The following is a 19,338-nucleotide window of genomic DNA, read 5'->3' on the forward strand; positions in this document are numbered from 1 at the left end:
AAATATAATCGTACAACAAAATAAACAAAAAAAAAGGAATAAAAAATAAAATGAAAAGAAGCTGAAAAAGAAGCGATAAAAAAGAAAATAAAATGAAAAAGAACGTAGCTGTGAAAAAAAGCACAAGTGTATACTTCGAACCGCGATCATATAAACAGTTCTCGATACTCATATATTGGAGCCTAGAGAAAACCATTCGACGATTGAGTCGTGAAAAATCAACATGAAACTTCCTGTGATGGAGATAAGACTCTTAATGAGAGGAAAACGTTTCTCAAGTGTTCTCAAGTAAGGCGCTTCAATTAATTTTTTAAGTTTTGTCATGTAGCGCAAGCTTATGTCTGTACTTGCAAGCAGAACTACAACTGAACTTTATTATCTAATCTACATTTTTTTTAACAATATTTTTCTACACCGCAATGTGAAATGGTATATGTTTACTTCAAATAAATTGCAAAATGTTATATGTGAAATATAGTTTAGTTCATATTCTTTATCTTCAGTGGTAAGGATGACGAAGATGGCATTAAATGCAAAACTTTAACAAATCGATCTCAGCGCTATAACTAACGGCCGATTTGTAAAGCACATCTCTCAACATTAAAAGCCGTACCTCACTACCAAAGTTTCCAGCCTGTGTATGCAATCGTGCTTTCGGTATACATACATAATAGACCCTATACTCTATGCTATAGAGTATATTTGTTTACATGACCGTGAATTACAGTATTTACTTTTAAGTTTATATTAATTCAAGCAATATTTACATTCATAAAAATGGTAAGCTATACTTTTTATAAAATAGCTACTAATCACATTTTTAGACTGTGTAATTATCAAACCGAAAAAAGAAATTTTTCCCTTAAGTAACGTTACGGGCAAAAAAAATATATTATAGTACATAATGATTTTTAAATAAGAAATTGCTAAATTACATACATTTTTCTGTATAGGATGTACAAAGGCATTCTGTACATACTCTTGTATTTCGATCTTTAAAGAGAACACATGATATGTTTTTATTAAATCAAGGCACTTTACCACCTGTGGATTCTAATTTGTAAGTATATTTTGTATTTATAATATAAATGAACATTAGAAAATGATAAAAATAATGTTTTATAGACAAAAAATGAAAAAATCTGTAAAAGCAAAAGACTCTTATGGTCCTGTATTGGCACGTGTCAAAACTAACAATATAATGAAAATACAAAATGAAAATGAAAATACAGATCCTCCTCCACCAGGCGGTATTTATAAATATACATGTATTACTTATATCATAATAATATTTATATATGTTATTGATTTAATAACAATGGTATTGTTTGCAGACGAATCTTTTGGAGGAAATAATAATGTTGCAGTTATTTCTTATAACCCTATACAAAACAACAATATGGTAGTAACAACGCAAACAAATTCAGGAGGAAATTCAATTAATATGTCATTAATCATACCACAGAAGAAGACACCATCAATGGCAAAACCTAAGTGGCATGCGCCATGGAAATTATATAGGGTTATTAGTGGTCATCTTGGTTGGGTAAGGTGTTGTGCTGTTGAACCAGGAAATGAATGGTTTGCAACAGGATCTGCAGATAGAGTGATTAAAGTAAGATTATTGTTTCGTTCAATATTTGTATTAAATTGTATAATATATTGCAATGTTATTTTATACAGTTTTATAAACTGATTTTGGTCATAAATTTTGTAGATCTTAATAGCCTTTTTTTTAATTATATTATTACATAATACTTTTAAAAATTTCAGATATGGGATCTTGCAACTGGTAAATTGAAAGTTTCTTTGACTGGTCATATAAGCAGTGTTCGTGGACTTGCATTTTCTCAAAGACACCCATATTTATTTTCTTGTGGAGAAGATCGGCAAGTGAAATGTTGGGATCTTGAGTACAACAAGGTTACAACGTAATTTTAATTATATATATTATTACTTTATGTACTCAATAATTAATATTCAGTAGTTCATATTTTACAATTTCTACTGTTTTTACAGGTTATAAGACATTATCATGGACATTTATCAGCTGTCTATTCCATGGCATTACATCCTAGTATTGATGTATTAGTAACTGCAGGTAGAGATTCTACTGCAAGAGTATGGGATATGCGAACCAAAGCAAATGTACATACACTTGTTGGTCACACTAACACAGTTGCTAGTGTAATTTGTCAAACAGCTGAACCACAGGTATCGCAACCAAACAATTCATCAAATAATTTGATATATATATTTAAAAAAATATTTATCTATATATGTTTTTACTTCTTTCTTTTACTAGATTGTCACTGGAAGTCACGATTGCACTATACGATTATGGGATTTAGCTGCTGGAAGATCTAGAGCTACTTTAACAAATCACAAGAAAAGTATAAGAGCTGTGACTTTTCATCCATCACTGTATGTGTACTGTATTTCTTTAGATTGTAAATTCCTCCATCTAATTTATATTGTTCATTAGATATATGTTCGCATCAGCATCTCCAGATAATATTAAGCAATGGAAATGTCCAGAAGGAAAATTCATTCAGAATTTATCTGGTCATAATGCAATAGTTAATTGTTTAGCTGTTAATGCTGATGGCGTATTAGTTTCTGGAGCAGATAATGGTACTATGCATCTTTGGGACTGGAGAACAGGGTAAATATAGTATTTCGTATAAAGATTATATTTTTTCAACTGATTTTCAGCATTATTTACTATACGTATATATTTCAAGGTATAATTTCCAACGTTTACAAGCACCCGTTCAACCGGGCTCAATGGATAGTGAAGCTGGAGTATTTAGTATTACATTTGACATGTCTGGTACTCGCATGATTACAACAGAAGCAGATAAAACAATCAAAGTATATAAAGAAGATGATACTGCTGTAAGAAAGCTATCTTTTAAATGTTAATTATGCCAATAACTTCGATAAAAAAACATTATTATTTTATTATTTTATTATTATTATTTTTAGACTGAAGAGACGCATCCTGTAAATTGGAGACCAGATATAATAAAGCGGAGAAAATATTAAGCAAATCTTGAAGCTATCGTATCCTGAACTGTCATTATTCACACTGTTACAATTAGCACTGATACATTTAACACTGATTTGACTAATACTGTATGAAGCTTCCAGGAAAGAGCTGTGTCCAAAAGGAAAAGAATTCCAACGTTTCGTCAGCATTGCAGTTGATTCTATCAAGATGTTGCTAATAGTAATGTGCTTCTGAAAAAACGCTCCTACATCTAGGTTTGAATGTTCCGGAAAGGTGATCAGCATAACAACATTTTTAATTAATCAGCTGATCAATAAGACTGGATATCTTCATCACATCCTGATCACCTTTCCGGAACAATCAGAACTAAAGATAGCCAAGAAACTAAAGAAACACAAAAAAATGTTTTGTATAATATATATTATTAATTTTAAGTTTCTCATAAATTATAATTTGTAACAAAAATCAGATTGGCAGAATATATTTGTGTTTTATAATTCTTCATCTAAGTTAAATTCTTCTTTAAGAAAGTTTCCTATTTTCACATGTATTGGTTTTATAAATCCTTCTATGCGTCAATAAATATTCGAAATATTTTTTTCTGTTGACTTTCTTTAGATTCTTTTCTTCTATAACCTAACCCTAACCCATCTCAATTCCGTATCATTTCTGCGAACTTCGCCCGTAATATATGTAAATAAAGACGCTTTTATAAACATATTTGTGGTAACTATATTAAGATGTTCTTCTTCTGTTATAAGCTCCATTTTTTCGAGGCATTACATGCAATACATTTTGATAATCTTCGATAGATTATCAAATTAGTAATTATGGCATTAAAGTAACGTGTGGAATACTAAAAAATGCCCAGTTTTACATAGTTTTAATTGTTGAACCAATAGATTCTACACTTTAGAACTTATATTTTCTATCTTTGTATTTTACATGTTGAAAATTACAAGATTGCAAAAAATTTCAGTAATTGTTTGTCCCCTATAGTAAAGTTTAGCCCATTTTTTATTTGATATTTGTTTTCATTATGCAATAATTTAATCAAAATATTTTATAATCACATAAAAAATTGAATACATTATACAAATTAAATTTATATAATATTCAAAATCGAAAGTTTTAAATATTATAAATAAATATTCTATTCAATATATAATAGGCAGTGACTGTCTATTGCATCTTAATTAACAGGAATAAATAATAGTATAAATAGTTTTTCATATTGATGAAATATGATACACTACTAACAAATTTTTCTTATTATACAGTATACAGTGTTCCATAAAATTCTTAGATAATAATAATAATAAGTTACCATAATTATAATTTTTATGATAAAAAGAACTATTTACATATATTAGGAATTCATACTATATTAAAACATAAAATGTTCCAAAATATAAACCAAATAGGAAACATTGTGAAAACTGTTACATCATATAACCAATTCCCATAAATCATTGAATCCATGATACTAAAAACAAATGCTTGCTTTGTAGCACGATATCCTCGAAATAAAATTGAGGGAAGGGAATCAGAAAAAAAATACATGTATGTGTAACACATTATGAATAAACTTGCAATCATAAATGGATGTAGAAAAACCCACATAAAAGAAAGCATTTTGCGTGATCTGCAACATAATTGTATTATAGATTTTAATAATTCTAAATAATATTCCAGTTTTTCTTTAAAAATGTTTTTACGATGTAAAAGAATAAGAGACAATAATTTGTAATTAATAATTTTTTGTATTTAGGAAAAACAATTTGTAAATTAATAAGTTATGTGAACTATAATATTTTAAATATTTTAATATAAATCAAATTGGACAATACGTTTTATTTGATATTTTGAAAAATATGATCTAAAAAGAATTTAATCTTCAAAATATACTTACTTGGTGAGATTTTGTTTTGGTGCAATTGGTAGAACAAATACAAAAGGTACATAAATTACAGCAGTCAGAAGTGCCAAAGAAAAATTATGCATTGCTATGCACATTAATACAGTACCAAACTCTACTAGTGCAATCACACAAATTAAAGCTGCATTTTTATATTTCATTTGCCTAGAAGTAACAATAATTAATTTAAGTATAACTTATTATGGCATCAGTTAATGAATTAACATGAGAAGTTACCTTCTAGAATAAAATGGCCATATTAATGTTAAGATAGTTATTGCAACAAAACCCAAATATATAGAGTCTTCTGTATGAGAATTTACTTTTTTACCAAAATAAGTAAGTGGGAATGGGGATGTTGCAATTACAACACCACAAATATGGCTCCATAATATTTCTGACATAATAACACCAATGTCAAATCCATCATCCTATAAAAAAAGTATATGTTATAAGTATATAATATTTGTTATAATTACAGAAAATATATCAATTTATGGCTTAAACAAATATTCTATATTTATCAATAATAAATATTAAATTTTCAGCTTATTACTTATTAGTTAAACATGTAAAAAGAAAGTTAAAAAAACAAACCTTTGACTGTTTAATAACGGTGTTTTTCTTATCTTCTACAGAAGTGGATACTTGAAGCCTTTGCCAAATAGAAAATGCCTTTACAAATATCCCAGCAATAATTAAGACTAAAGATCTTATATAAAGTCCTAAAATATTTTTTCAATGATAATTATTTATATTTCATTACTAAATATATAAAGACTAACTCTGTATATAATTATATATTGCAATGAATTTTTTATTTTCTAAGTTTGTAAATTTTTTAATAACGAAAAACAAAACATTGGTTTTCACTCACCAATAGAAATATAAGTATCTGTTGATGGAAGCAGATAAAAAAAATAAGATTGATGAAAACGTTCTAATAAATTATTTAACGATCGTACTATACTTTCTACAATACGACCAATTTGATAAAAATTTCCATTAGAATTTTGTTGACCAGGCTTTTCAAAACCTTCCAAAGTAATCGCTTCAATACCGAACCTATAACAATATTCAATAAAGGAAAACTATTAAATGATGAGAAAACAATAATAATTAAAATACAATAATCCTTATTGAAAAGTAAAATAATCAGTATTTCTCACAAGAGAATTTATAAATCTGACCAACCAAATAAGACATAAAACAGGATGGTTTTTGTTTATACATTAATTAATACCATGCATATTAACATCATTAATTTCAGTAATGTTATTTTAATCTGTTATTACAAACGTTTTGAAAAATATGCTAGATAAAAAAAAAAATACTTTTAGATTTGTAAATGGAATCATATATACATATATATATATATATTATGAATAACAAATTAACAATAAATCTTCCATGATTTTTTATAGTTATTAGATACCTATGGAAAAGTCCATGATTTCCTGTTGGAATTCCAGTAGCTTGACTTGTAATCATCATCAGAAGTGTATTGAAATGATACCACCAATAGTTAAACTTATTTTTATATTTAACATTAAAACGTTTTTGAAATGATTGTCGAATTCCTTCCTTGGCTATCATATTTTGTGCCAAATTAAAAAGATCTAAATTGGGTAATCGACCATTTAATCCTTCTACCTAGAGAAAAAAGAAACTTTATATGATTCTAGATAAAATGATATTTTTTACGAATTTTTTTACGAATGTATTATCTACAATTTAAGAATAATAATATTTGTCAAATAAATAATAATTACTGCATAAATTGAAACATTTTGGATATTTTCAAGTATTATAAACATTCATTCATTTTTTCATTTCATTTATTTTAATACAGCTGAAATAAAAATTTTAATTTTGTTTAACAAGCAGATGAATGAGAGACAATAAATTTATTCAATGAAATTGATTCTTAATCTTTTTTTGCTTTAAAATAAAACACAACATAAATTACTTAAATATTTTTGTACATAAATTTACACATATTGTTAATGTTCAAATCTTACAGAATAGAAAAGGATTATTAGGTAATTAAAATTAAATAAAAATGTATAATAATAACTCCACTCTAGAATTTTAGTTAATTAAAATTTAATAAAACAAACATACTTTAACGTCAATAGATGTAATCTTCATTGAATGTAATTCCAAATTAATAGCAGTTTGAATGGAGCCAGCACGACCAGGAAGATCTCCAGATATAAGTATACCTTTGTTACCACTAGTAACTCCATGATATGCATCCAACCACGCTTGTATTCCTAATTGTTCATGTTCTGTTATTAGGAATACAATATCCTTTGCCCAGTATTTCTGTTCTATAAATCAAGTTTTTAATACATTATTAATAAAATAAAAGTACATAACTAAATAATACAAGTAATTATATTATATAAAAAATAAACATAATCCTTATATAGAATTACATTTTTATCTTTACACATATTTATTTTAACACGTTCGTCGCCCAGCGTGATTCGGCTAAGTTTCCTGCGGGGCCCAAATCCGACCGCCGGTACGCAGAATGTAAATAGAGCGATAAGTGGGAATTCATCGTTTATCGCCTTCGATTCATTGTTTATTGCCTTTGACTCATTATTTAGACTCATTGTTTGTTCATTGTAAAGAAAAGATTATTTAGTTTTGAAATGGAGAAAGCGATAAGCTTCCCAGCTAGAGTATTCCGAGGGATCTCATGGCAGATATCTCAGATCTTTCATTTAATCGAGAACCATACTTGTGAGACGCACATCAGTGACTTTTTCATCCTCAAAATGTTCAGTAAATAGTGTGAAAATATATTTGAAATTGAGGAGAGTAGTGATGAGGGAATCTACAACTATTGTTCGAAGTGCCCAAAATCACCCCAAATGTGTTTGGAATGTTTTAACAAATACCATGCGATATAGATTAATATAATATATTATCCAGAATATAAATTAATAAAAAGTATGGTATAATGTGTTTTTAATATTTTTATGTTGTATACCCTATATATAATATCGTATATTTAATTAACTCGATAAGAAGAGCGTCACCATACCTTGGTGATGGGGCCCCCACAGAAGTATACCTATCGCATAGATATGTGCGACGTGGCGACGAACGTGTTAAAACTTTCATTTATTTTCATGATATTTATATATTTCAAAACTATTATCCAAGCTTATTTGTACATAACACAAAGCCACTTCTCATTTTATTATAAGATAATACTATCAGAATTATTAAAAAACAATTTAATTATATTTTTTGTAAATACTTACTTCTACAAAATTTAGCAAATGCAAGAAGAAGAGCAATAGAAGGTGCAGTATCCAAATAAATACTATTAATTGGTCTAAAAGGGACGCTAACTACAATTGCTTCTGTACTAGCTGCTCTTGGAGCTCTCATAATCCCATATATATTTTGGCCTGTAAACTATAAATGTACCAATCTTTATATTTTTACGAAATATGTTTTATATCTTTCAAAATTTTGTCTTTCTTTGATGACAGTATAACTCACTTAATAATTAATTTAAAGAAATATCTGAGAAACTACCTAATAAAAATAAATGATGTTTTTTCATTTACCTGTTGCTCTTGAAAAGGATATACTAATGTGAAATTATGTGTAAAAACATCCAAATGAAGCTGATTTAATTTAGCAGCTAACCATGCATATGGCATTACATCAGGATATCGTTTCATTTCATGGATTAAATGTATATAATACTGTTTTGCTGTTTGCGCTAAGTTACTTTCTTTCGTAACCAATCCTGGCAATAAAGCATTTTCAGAGAAATAGGTATCTACATGTTTAAAAAATACATATATATATATTAATATTATTATATGTATATATGTTAGATTGATATTATGTGTAGTATTCAAAAACATTGAATAATGTATGGATGATGCAATAAATACTATTACTACTTTGAATTGGAAGAATTAATTTACATATAATATAATTCATTAAAATAAATAGTTCTATCTACCAGAAAAAAATAAAAATAACAGTTTGTTTAAAGTCAGATCTTCATTTTACTTCTTTATATAATATATTCTGTATTTTTAGCTTTTTTTTTATTTGAATGCAAAAATCTTCAGATAAAAACAGAAAATATTTAAAAAAATGTTCTATTTATATTTATATTATATATAACTCTTACATATATTCTATATTTTATAATATGTTGAAATGCTAAAATATAATCTGAGTTCTATATCGCATATCTTTGTAAGTAAATTGCAAATTTTTATGCACATTCATATTCTGTACAATATAATTAAAAAGGTAGATTCTCAATAGGGAATTGTTTTATTTATCAAGTATTATAGAAAACATGATACTTTGGGTATTTATATATTTTTTTATTTTACGTGTACTCTGTGCAATTTTGTACTTTCAAATTTCCTATAAATATATAAAAATCCGCAGTCCACTTACAACTTTAACAGATGACATAAAATACTGAATATTTTCATAATTATTTTATAAATTCATATTAATAAGACATGTGTTTTCTTATTTTAATCAGTATTATACACCTTAAAAATATTTGGTCCATTATACAAAACACATTGTATAAATAATATTATAAAATACATGTATGATGTCATTCTGATAATAAACTAAAATAATCTATATATAAATCCTATTTTATTTATGTAGCAAATATAAATAATAAAAATAATTGATATTTATAATATTAATTACTTATGTTAATATTTTCTATTAGATTATTTTTATAACATAACCTAATTTTTTGATTTAGGTAATGCAATTTCATACTTACTATCGTTGAATATGGGTAAAGCAAGAAGTAATATCCAAATAATGCCGCTAATGTATAAGAAGAAACAAAGTGGTCGTTCTCGTTTCAATAAAAATTTTATTATTTTTCCAGATCCTGTCGCAGGATTCGTTAATAACCCCATTGTCAGTTCTACCTAGTTCTATTCATTTATGCTGTATTCGAGAAAATCTCTGACTGCATATATCCATGTTAAACTTAATTACTATCTTACTAGTTACTTGATAAACTCTATCATATTATAGATATGCTATTAAAAATATATGTATATATACAATATCTTAGATATAATTAGTTTTATTTAGTTTTAATTAGAATGAGTATTTTGAAATTAATACCTAAATTCGTACATTTGTTTAAAAGATTTTAATTGTTTTTTAAATAATTTAATATACATTACTAATCTATATTGCAGAAAAGGTGTAAAGTTATGATACTTAACATTTCAAAAATATAAATTTAATTTCTTTTTAACAAATCACATGTAAAATGAAATTTTTACTCAAGAAATCAATGAGTTTTCTATTTTAATATTATGACATGTAGTATTAGTATTACTATATAATAGCATCATAGTAAAATTAAATACAAACATTAATGACGAAAAACATTAAAAAATTACATAATAGATATGAATAAATGCATAAATAAATAAAGTAAATTTTTAATAAGCATATTGGTATAACTTAAGTTATAATACATAAAATAATTATTTATGATTTACTTAATCCTTACTTTTTAATGAAATAGATATATACTGACCTGAGGTTTTTCAAATAAACAATTATGACATTTAGAAAATAATTAAAAAAATATGTAAATATATTGCAGAAAGATCTAATATTATTTTATGTTCGTGATAATATTTTATATTTAAATAAATATAAACATAAATAGTTTTAAAAATTATTCTGAGCATTTCACAATATTGTTGAAACATGTAGATGTTTTTCATGATTATAGTTCCATAATAATTACAGATATTAGTACAAAAGGTTATCCTTTTACAGAATATTATTGTTTAAAATCAATTAATACTACAATATATGTATATATGTAATAATAATAGATATACATTATATATTGTAATTTTTATACTATTGCATAAGTATTGTTATAAAAAAATTTTTTCATGTTAAACTATTTCAGTAAATGTTTAACTTAACTAATGAATAATTTGATTTGATCATACTTAAATAATAAATGTTTAATATTTTTAAAATATTTATAATTTTTACAAAAATAATATTCATTTGACATAGAATATACATTTATTATAAGAATTTAGAATGTAACAAATACATTTTTATACCTTACAATGAATACTTATGTATGAAGACAATTTTAATAAATATTTATATGTATATAAAATATATTTAATATATTTAAATATATATTTAATATATTTAAATATATATATTAATATATTTAAATATTTTTAAAATAGCAAAAGAAAAAAAAGAAAAAATATATATGTAATATATATACATATTCAAGTATCAAGTATTATAGAAAACATGATACTTTGGGTATTTATATATATATTTTTCTTTTATACAGATTTGTTAGAATTATATGGTTCTTTTTAAATAATAATCTTTGGTTTCATTTTTTTGTATTATGAAAAAGAATGAAACTAGAACAGAATTTCATTAAAAATAGTAAAAGTATGATACACTAGAAAAGGCTCACTGTATATATAATATCATTCATATTTAAATATTAATAAAAGATCGTAATAGTTCCTAAAATTCTTTGCAAACAAGAAGCACATTGCTACATGTTGTTAGATTCTGATGTTATTAGTGGAAAGTTTTGTGTATCTATAAGTAAATCTTCATTTATATTTGCTTTTTCTTCAGGTTCAAATTCATCTACATCCTCTCCATCAATTATTACTTGAGGACCAGTAGATTTATATTGGAATGCAGAATGTGATAAATCAACTTCAACAGGAAATAACATTGCAGAGGATAATAAGTCCCGTGTATTAGCATAATATTTTGCTAAACCAGTTGCAAATTTTTGCAATTGCCATACGACATCTTGAACATGTTTATTGTCTAACAATTCGAGTTTTACAAGTACATCTGATCTAAGTTTACCAAATTTCGCACGAGCTTCTTGTCGACATCTTAAGATTAGACGATATTCATAATTGCCTGTTTCCACTCGATAAAAAGGTTCTTCGTAACTTTGTTCCTCATCATCCATTTCTTTTATTTTCAAGCAATAAGAAAGATATTCAAATTTTGCATCAGCATATTTGCTTATGGTTAATCGAGTATCTGGAATAGCTTTGTGAAGATATGTGCCTAAATCATTTAATATAGGTTTCAAATTTTTTAAAATTGTTATTCCATATTTTTCCATTTGTCTATGTTGTTCACCAAATTGTCTGAAAGCTTCACTAGCTCGTGGTTGTGGTTCTCTTACTCCTATTGCAGCAAAGGCATCACCAAATACTAAAATATGCAATGTAATGATACTTAAAATATATATATATATATATAAAATTATAAATATATATATATAATTATAAATATATATATATAATCTCAAAATTGAATAATTTTTGACACAGTTAAATTTAAAAGTGATTTTTGGAATTTGATAATTTATTTAAAAATGTATAACAATACCTTTGTATATTTGTATTAAATCAAAAAAGCTATGTAAAGTAGCATTAGCATGGGAAACTAAACCTCTATACAAATTTTCTGTGCGCTGCAATGCCATTAATCGTTGTACAAGTGCGTCGTTACAAAGAATGGCACGTGATAATCCAAGTGCATCTGCTGTTGCACTTCCCATTCCTTCAATTAATCTATGTTTTACCTAAAATTAATTTAAGGTTTAAAATAATGTAATTATTTATAATAAATATATAAGTTTAGACAATAAATACCTTTTTCAAAGCTATATCAAGAGTACGACCTTGTTTAGGATCAGCATGTAATTTATTATAATTAATACTGACTTCAGAATCACAAGATTGTATCATTTTTGCAACTTCTACTTTTGTCTTTCCTTTAACTGATACTCCATTTACTGCTACAAGTTCATCTCCTGATTGTAAAGTACCATCTATAGCTGCAGGTGAATAGTCAAAAATTTGTACAATATACAAGCAGGGGCATAATGGTGCTCCACCTCCAATACTTATGCCAATAAGATTACTGCTATCTTTTTGTATTACAATATTGCCAGAAGTTATGGTCATACCCCTGTATAAATTAATAAAACAAAAGAATACATTAATATATTGTTTCACATAAATTAATGGTATAATACTTATTTGATACAATTTGCTTCCATACTCATATTCTTAGCATGAAATAAGTTATAAACATATTTATTATAATAACAACAATAATAATAAATTAATAATACTTCTAATATAAATGCATATAAATATAAAGTATGCTGTACATTAACATAAAACTATCTATTATATTATTGTTTATAATATTTTTTAACAGCTAATAATGTGCATAAATAGATACAAAATAATTTTAAAAGCTTAGAGGTATGACATTTCATAAAATAAAGCTTAATATATAAATAAAGAAGAATAAAACAATTTAAATACAAATCTGTATCGAATAACTGGTAAAAAAAAATCCTTACCTGAATGTTCTGATAATAATTAAATGTTTAGAAATATTAAACTAAAAAATACTGAATTATGTTATTAATTTTTATGAAACACTATAAACAAATTAAGTACCAATTAATATATTAAAATATAACTTTAGCATTAAACACATTATTATCAAAACTTACGTATTATTGGGTAGATGATGAAGAGACTGATCTTGATTGACCAGTTCTACATCTGGTCTACGTTCCATAATGATTAAAAGAAACAGAAAACATACAGTTTGTGATATCTCTTAAATGTATTATAGAAAATGTTAGTAAAAGAAATTTAAATGAAAGACAAAATAGTGGAACATAAAAATGCATACATGCGATTTTCCATTGTAGTAAATTGATGCAATTGTGCATTAGCTGATGGCACGGTGGTTAATGGAACAAAACTTTCTTTAGATTCATCGACAATATTTGTTAAAGTTACATTATTTGTAGATAGTACTGTTTGATCCACTAGACTATCCCACCGTACCGTGGCATACAAACATGCATTTTACAAGAAAAAGAAAGCATATTTAAATTGAAATGTAACACATATCAATAAGTAAATAATCAATTGTATGAAACCAACATCTTATCTTCTTCGAAGAAGAAATCATCATAATCCATACTTGCAATCTGCAATGTTAATAAAGATTAAGTTAGTGTTCAACGCTTTAATTTTTTAGATGTAATGTTAGTTATAATTAAATAAAATATTTTAGTAATATACATTAAAATCCATGTATTTTTAATGTAATTTGTGATAAACTGTAACAGAATAAACGCGTAACATTAAAGACAAATACTAATCCTAATACCTTTATGAACTGCTTATATTAAAGAAACAAGTCAATATGACACATATAAACTTTACTTCCCAGTTCCAAGGAATAAATATAATCGATTCTTTGTTACTGTGTGTTGCATCGTTATCATGTACATATATGTAGAGATGTGCATACAGATTCAAATAATTGAAAACAAATTAAATTAATTTTCATAACTGATACTTTTTTATAGATATATAACCCTTTACGAAATTTTTCTTTTGTAAATAATTACTTTAGAAACATTTATTGAAAACATAAACATAAAAGTAAGTACATTTTACTGCTGGTTACTTTACGCGTGATTTTATTGGTACTGATAAATTTTCTAGTAATTATAAGCAAGATCATATAAACAGATCTCGACACTTGCTAGAGAAAACTGTCCGAAAATTGAGTCGTGAGAAATCAACATGGAAGACAATGAAGTTCTAGTTCTTTAGAGATAGAAATGAACAGAGTGTCTCTGCTCGGTGTTTCGGTATGTGAATCACGAGACCCGATTATATGATCTTGATCCCAGTTACAAGGTTCCCCTTTTGGGAATGACCATTTACGATCACGTAAATAGATCTCAACACTCATATACAAAAAGAAGCACCGAAGCGACTCAATTTTCAGATGGTTTTCCCTAGCAAGCGTCGAGAATCGAGCATGTTATGTGAGGTACAGGTGATACAATACATAATACTACCCTCGATCGACGTAACAATAAATTCCACTTTCAAAAATGTTTGCACTGATAAATAAATGTATGTGTTTTCCTTACTATATTTTGCATGCAAATTTTATTAATTCTCTAAAAATCTATGTATTTCAATAAGTAGTTAGGAAAATATAATTTTTAGTACAAAACTTCCAGCCTACATGCGTCACTTTTAACATTTTAACATTTTAACAAGTATGTACGTCGTTTCGCATATATTATTGAGGGTTATTTTAATGAATTCTTGATATCACATGACGCCACGTCCCTTATGTTACTTCTTTTGTTCGTCTGTTCCATGAGTTGTATATGACGCGACGCGAATAAGTATTCAGATAGCCAAATCTGTTTTAGCAGATTCTGTTGAAAACCTGTTACCAGCTTTTATGTACGAAAAGTCTGCAGACTTGATACAGGATCTATTATATTCGATTATGTTAGTAGATTGTCAGCAGAAATATAACAGAACCTGTTGTAGCAGATTAGTGGTAGAAATCGAGCAGTTCCTCAAATTCAACCATTTATACATTTTTAATACAAGCGCATGTTTTTTCTTCTTTTTTTTTATTATTATTTAATTTGTACTTTACAATTTGTCCAGCTGGAAATTCGGTAAATTTTTCTAGCTTAATTGTTAAATAACATGTAGATACCATCTTCGAGTTCGACTATTTTATTTCTTTAGTGAGATCAGTGGGGTGTTTTCTTTTTAGTCTTCTTTCTATGAGAGTTTTGCTCGCTTCAGCAGCCAGTTGGTTTGGATGTGTTGCCATTCTTTCCTTGTATTTTTTTTTGCGTACCTGCCAATTTCTTCTTTGACCGTTTGTATTTTCAAGTCTTTGCGTATATCCTCGTTTCTAACACACCATGGGGTGTTGACTATTGTTCTCAGTACCTTCGTGGATGCTATTAAGACTGGTAATAAAATCTGAACGGAAAAATACATACATGCTAAACTAATGAAAGCCACGGATAGAAAATAGCTTTTTAAAAAATCGCTTCGCTTGTCCGGTATGGCATAAATCGTGTACCCACCGTTAACACACAAAAAGTTCTTTACTTGTGTATGCCCTCGAATATTTCAACAGTATTTTTTACTATACACCATAGGTCTGTCTAATGGTGAGGCCCAGATACTTCACCTGGATTCTCATCTCGACTTCCGCCTCCTCCAACTGTAGGTTATACCTGGCTTAAGGTGTCCCGTGACAGTCTCTGGTGCAGATCCACAGGGTTACAACCCTTCTCAGCGGACACAGTCCCAACTCTAGCTTCAACCCTCTAATTGTGGCGACCACGCCCCGTGTCATCGGCATAATACGTCAGCGCCGTGTCCGAGGGCATCGGCTTCCGGAGTATCGTGCCGTAGGTCAGATCCCAGAAGAGCGACCCTAAAACTGATTCCTGTGGGACCCCACGATGCACAGCCGAATGCAAGTAACCTAGGTTCAGTACAGCTCCTTTTACATTTACGCCATTATCTGTTACAAATTGCAACAGTTTTGTCCAATATTTGCTACTCCAGCAAAATACATTTTAGATATGATATGTCACTCGCATGGTGTCCGGTCACTTTGTGCGTAACCCGGGATCCATCTTTCGGCCGAGGCGGCCACTAGCTGTGCAAATATAATTAGTCGGACCGCAATAATCCTATGGAACTGTAATGAAACTAAGCATTTGTATTTTACAGTTAGGGCCCTTAATCGTTATAAAATATATTCAAGTCGAAACGTTCCTTATGGTTATTGTTTCATCAGGTAAAAAGTAGAGAAAGATGGGTTTTTCCATTTTTCCCGGGATTTCCACCCGCAAGCAACCAGTGGTGGGGCGACCAACACCCAGCAAGAGTTTTCCTCTACGACAGTATCGTCATCGAACTTCACTGGTTTACCATCGTCAGATCAGTCATCTCCAGATTGATTTTCCATCTTTAGAATAGTCAACATCTCTTGATCGGGTTTTCACTCTTAGATCAATCACCTATTTAACTTATATCTATACGCATCGTGCATAACTGTCTATATCTACAAAGTTGTTGGAATAAGGTGTATATTGTAACCTGTTAATCTAGTGTTATAATCAATTCAACCATCCCTATTATCCTAAATGAAATAGGGGATCGATCATTTCGTGGTGTCGATTATATAGTTGTAACGGGAATTTATGATTCCCGTTGACGTGCTTCGTCTTTTCGCGAACGGTCGAACATATTGCTTTACCTTAAAACATCAGTGGCTAACACATATGAGTCTAGCTTCTCCGCCGTGGCTTCTCCATGTCTCCCAGTTTGTGAGGACCGCCTCCGCGCCTCCATATTCGCCTCCCTCGTTGATCAGCTGGAATCGTCGGTGGTCCCACGCGTCTTCCTCAGCGGTTCCTAGGTCGTCTGGAGCCGCCTGCTCGGTCGAGTTCTCTCCCGGGTTCCATACTCTCATATGGGTGTATCAGCGCCAGTGCCCGAAGTTCCCACGGGGTGAGGGGGGCCGGAACGGTCGCCGACGCGTGTGACACCGTTCGATATCCCCTAATGATTCTGATAGCGGTTACCCTGTGCAGCCTCCTGAGGAGCAGGATACTGCGACGACTCGCCATCAGATCGTCTGCCCATATTGGGGCCTCGTACATCACTTGGGACCGAACGACGCCCTTGTATAGTCGGCGCACCGCGACCCCGCGATTGTTATATATACAACGAACATGAATTAACAATGGCTACAAGACATCTCACTCCGAAATTCATTCGGTTTACTAATAGGAGAGATAGATACGGACCCAAAAGGAAAGGCTACAACTCTTATCGTTAAACCACCACCGATTTACATCGATACCCAAATAATAGATTTCCTAATCGAATTATTGAACAACACTGCTAGAAAGGAAAATTTCAGTATAAAGCAATTAAAACTAGAACAAGTAAAGGTACAAACAAAAACTCCAGAAATCTTTAGAAAAGTGAGGAATTGAAGGAGAAAAACGCTGGGTATCATACATACCAGTTCAAACAGAAAAAAGCTACAAAATAGTAATTAGAGGACTACACCCAAGAACAAACACAAAAAATATATGTGAGGAATTAGCAAAAGTCGGACACAAAGTAAGAACAATAAATAACATAATCAGATACGATATGTTTTGACCACTCGCGGAGAGACGCGATCGTCGTAAATTCCCGTTACGATTAGACAATCGACACCACGAAATTATCGATCCCCTATTTCGGTTAGGATAATAGAGGTAGTTAAATTAAGTATGGCACTGAGATAACAAGTTATAAATTATAGCTTAATCCAGCAACTTTGTAGAGAAGATAGTTACGCTGGTGCGTATGTATAAGTTAAGTAAGTGACTGATTTAAGGGTGGAAATCCGATCAAGAGATGTTGACTGTTCTAAAGATGGAAAATCAGTAAAGTTCGGTGACATTCTGCCGACGACTGACGAAGCGTGTAGACGTGTCTAGTGCTTAGTGAAGTTTACAATACAATCAGTGACGACCCTCCGTCGAAAGTGAATTAAAACAGAAATAAACCAAATGTTTTCTAAACTTGTGGAAAATCCGACACTTCTAATCTTTAATCCAAATCATGGCCTCTCGACTAGTTATTTCAATTTGAATTAACTAGCTCGAATTAATTACCGCTGCGTTAAATGTGCAGGTCTTCACTTTACAGATCAGTGTACTAAATCTTCAGAAACTCCTGTGAAGTGCATCCTCTGTCAAGGAGAGCATCCTGCGAACTATAAAGGTTGCTCAGCCTACAAAACCTTGTACAAAAATAAGTATCCTAAACCCAGAGTCAAAGAGATAACCAACCAAGTACTCAGTCCTAAAAAATTCTCTACTCCTTCAATCTCCTATGCCCAGGCAGTTCAAGGAAATCAAAACAATCCGAAAATCCATAGTGACCATTCACATGTCACGTAACTTGAGGGTTGGATAAAATAAGGTAGCTGAGTCGTAACACAACTATTACTTTTAGTTGAACTTTATTGCGAATTCAACGGTCACAACGGAATATACACTAAGTTACAATATTAAGTACGCGACTGTTATAAGAGTAGAGACTGGTAAGGATAAGTTGACTATTCCAAGAGCATAGAATAAGTGCCTCTTACTGACGATACTGTGTCTGAGGAAAGCTAGGAGTGGGTGTATCTAAGGACACGGAACTATCGGTTTTGTTGATGATAATTTTGGTTAAGGAAGTGAGGGCAGTAGACACCGTCTCCGATTGGATAATAAGACGGTTGGTGGACCAGGAAGGATTTTTAGCTGCCCTCGGGAGATAGTTGCTAACGGAATATACCAGATGTGAGGAAGGCTAACTTTCCGTGTTAATCCGTAGTAAACATAATAATCGTAAAAGTAATTTAGAAGATCCTCGCTTGGTCTGAAAGACTTTAACCATAAAAA

At 29.2% G+C, this 19,338-nt stretch overlaps 3 protein-coding genes and 1 long non-coding RNA gene across 9 annotated transcripts; 2 read left to right on the forward strand and 2 right to left on the reverse strand.

The window, feature by feature from the left end:
* Positions 1-70: 70 nt before the first annotated feature.
* Positions 71-3,517, forward strand: LOC100649647 (pleiotropic regulator 1). Of its 2 annotated transcripts, none has more exons than XM_048409521.1 (11): positions 71-288; positions 504-780; positions 954-1,060; positions 1,126-1,268; positions 1,335-1,615; positions 1,774-1,923; positions 2,020-2,214; positions 2,306-2,424; positions 2,486-2,665; positions 2,745-2,898; positions 2,989-3,517. In XM_048409521.1, exons 2-11 carry the CDS (start codon positions 778-780, stop codon positions 3,046-3,048), a joined length of 1,392 nt encoding a protein of 463 aa, XP_048265478.1. In that variant the 5' UTR covers positions 71-288; positions 504-777; the 3' UTR covers positions 3,049-3,517. The 2 variants fall into 2 exon arrangements, with proteins under 2 accessions (XP_048265478.1, XP_003403317.1); XM_003403269.4 differs by having other exon boundaries at positions 80-288; positions 1,126-1,250.
* On the reverse strand, positions 2,691-9,979 carry LOC100649757 (glycosylphosphatidylinositol anchor attachment 1 protein). Its single transcript, XM_003403270.4, has 10 exons — positions 9,733-9,979; positions 8,525-8,742; positions 8,213-8,369; positions 7,056-7,264; positions 6,367-6,584; positions 5,809-5,996; positions 5,529-5,656; positions 5,169-5,362; positions 4,926-5,096; positions 2,691-4,658 (listed from the first exon to the last, which is right to left on the reverse strand). The coding sequence occupies exons 1-10, from the start codon at positions 9,872-9,874 to the stop codon at positions 4,391-4,393; spliced, it is 1,893 nt and encodes a 630-aa protein (XP_003403318.1). The 5' UTR covers positions 9,875-9,979; the 3' UTR covers positions 2,691-4,390.
* Positions 9,980-11,000: 1,021 nt separating this feature from the next.
* Positions 11,001-14,474, reverse strand: LOC100651785 (PRKCA-binding protein). 5 transcript variants are annotated; one of them, XM_020868264.2, is made up of 7 exons: positions 14,208-14,474; positions 13,979-14,025; positions 13,722-13,865; positions 13,537-13,593; positions 12,659-12,977; positions 12,393-12,588; positions 11,001-12,215 (listed from the first exon to the last, which is right to left on the reverse strand). In XM_020868264.2, exons 2-7 carry the CDS (start codon positions 14,014-14,016, stop codon positions 11,527-11,529), a joined length of 1,443 nt encoding a protein of 480 aa, XP_020723923.2. In that variant the 5' UTR covers positions 14,017-14,025; positions 14,208-14,474; the 3' UTR covers positions 11,001-11,526. The 5 variants fall into 5 exon arrangements, with proteins under 5 accessions (XP_020723923.2, XP_048265138.1, XP_048265139.1 ...); XM_048409181.1 differs by lacking the exon at positions 13,537-13,593 and having other exon boundaries at positions 14,208-14,472; XM_048409182.1 differs by lacking the exon at positions 13,722-13,865 and having other exon boundaries at positions 14,208-14,470.
* Positions 14,475-14,752: 278 nt separating this feature from the next.
* Positions 14,753-16,593, forward strand: LOC125385769. Its single transcript, XR_007225387.1, has 3 exons — positions 14,753-14,882; positions 16,033-16,368; positions 16,463-16,593. It is a non-coding gene; the product is annotated as an uncharacterized LOC125385769 (long non-coding RNA).
* The last annotated feature ends 2,745 nt before the right edge of the window (positions 16,594-19,338 follow it).

Source organism: Bombus terrestris, chromosome 10 (assembly GCF_910591885.1).
Source record: "Bombus terrestris chromosome 10, iyBomTerr1.2, whole genome shotgun sequence".
NCBI lineage: Eukaryota > Metazoa > Arthropoda > Insecta > Hymenoptera > Apidae > Bombus > Bombus terrestris.

What these genes read in the sequence shown, in the direction of transcription:
- LOC100649647 (XM_048409521.1), top strand. An exon ending in GGGATCTTGAGTACAACAAG is followed by an intron (nt 1,924 to 2,019) that starts GTTACAACGTAA and finishes CTGTTTTTACAG; the next exon opens with GTTATAAGACATTATCATGG. An exon ending in CTTTGGGACTGGAGAACAGG is followed by an intron (nt 2,666 to 2,744) that starts GTAAATATAGTA and finishes ATATATTTCAAG; the next exon opens with GTATAATTTCCAACGTTTAC.
- LOC100649757 (XM_003403270.4), bottom strand. Translation starts at nt 9,874, where the DNA reads ATGGGGTTATTAACGAATCCTGCGACAGGATCTGGAAAAATAATAAAA. An exon ending in AATCATGGACTTTTCCATAG is followed by an intron (nt 5,997 to 6,366) that starts GTATCTAATAAC and finishes ATATTGTTATAG; the next exon opens with GTTCGGTATTGAAGCGATTA. An exon ending in CCGTTATTAAACAGTCAAAG is followed by an intron (nt 5,363 to 5,528) that starts GTTTGTTTTTTT and finishes CTTTTTTTATAG; the next exon opens with GATGATGGATTTGACATTGG.
- LOC100651785 (XM_020868264.2), bottom strand. Translation starts at nt 14,016, where the DNA reads ATGGATTATGATGATTTCTTCTTCGAAGAAGATAAGAT. An exon ending in TTCTTCGAAGAAGATAAGAT is followed by an intron (nt 13,866 to 13,978) that starts GTTGGTTTCATA and finishes ACGGTGGGATAG; the next exon opens with TCTAGTGGATCAAACAGTAC. An exon ending in ACTACAATGGAAAATCGCAT is followed by an intron (nt 13,594 to 13,721) that starts GTATGCATTTTT and finishes TATGGAACGTAG; the next exon opens with ACCAGATGTAGAACTGGTCA.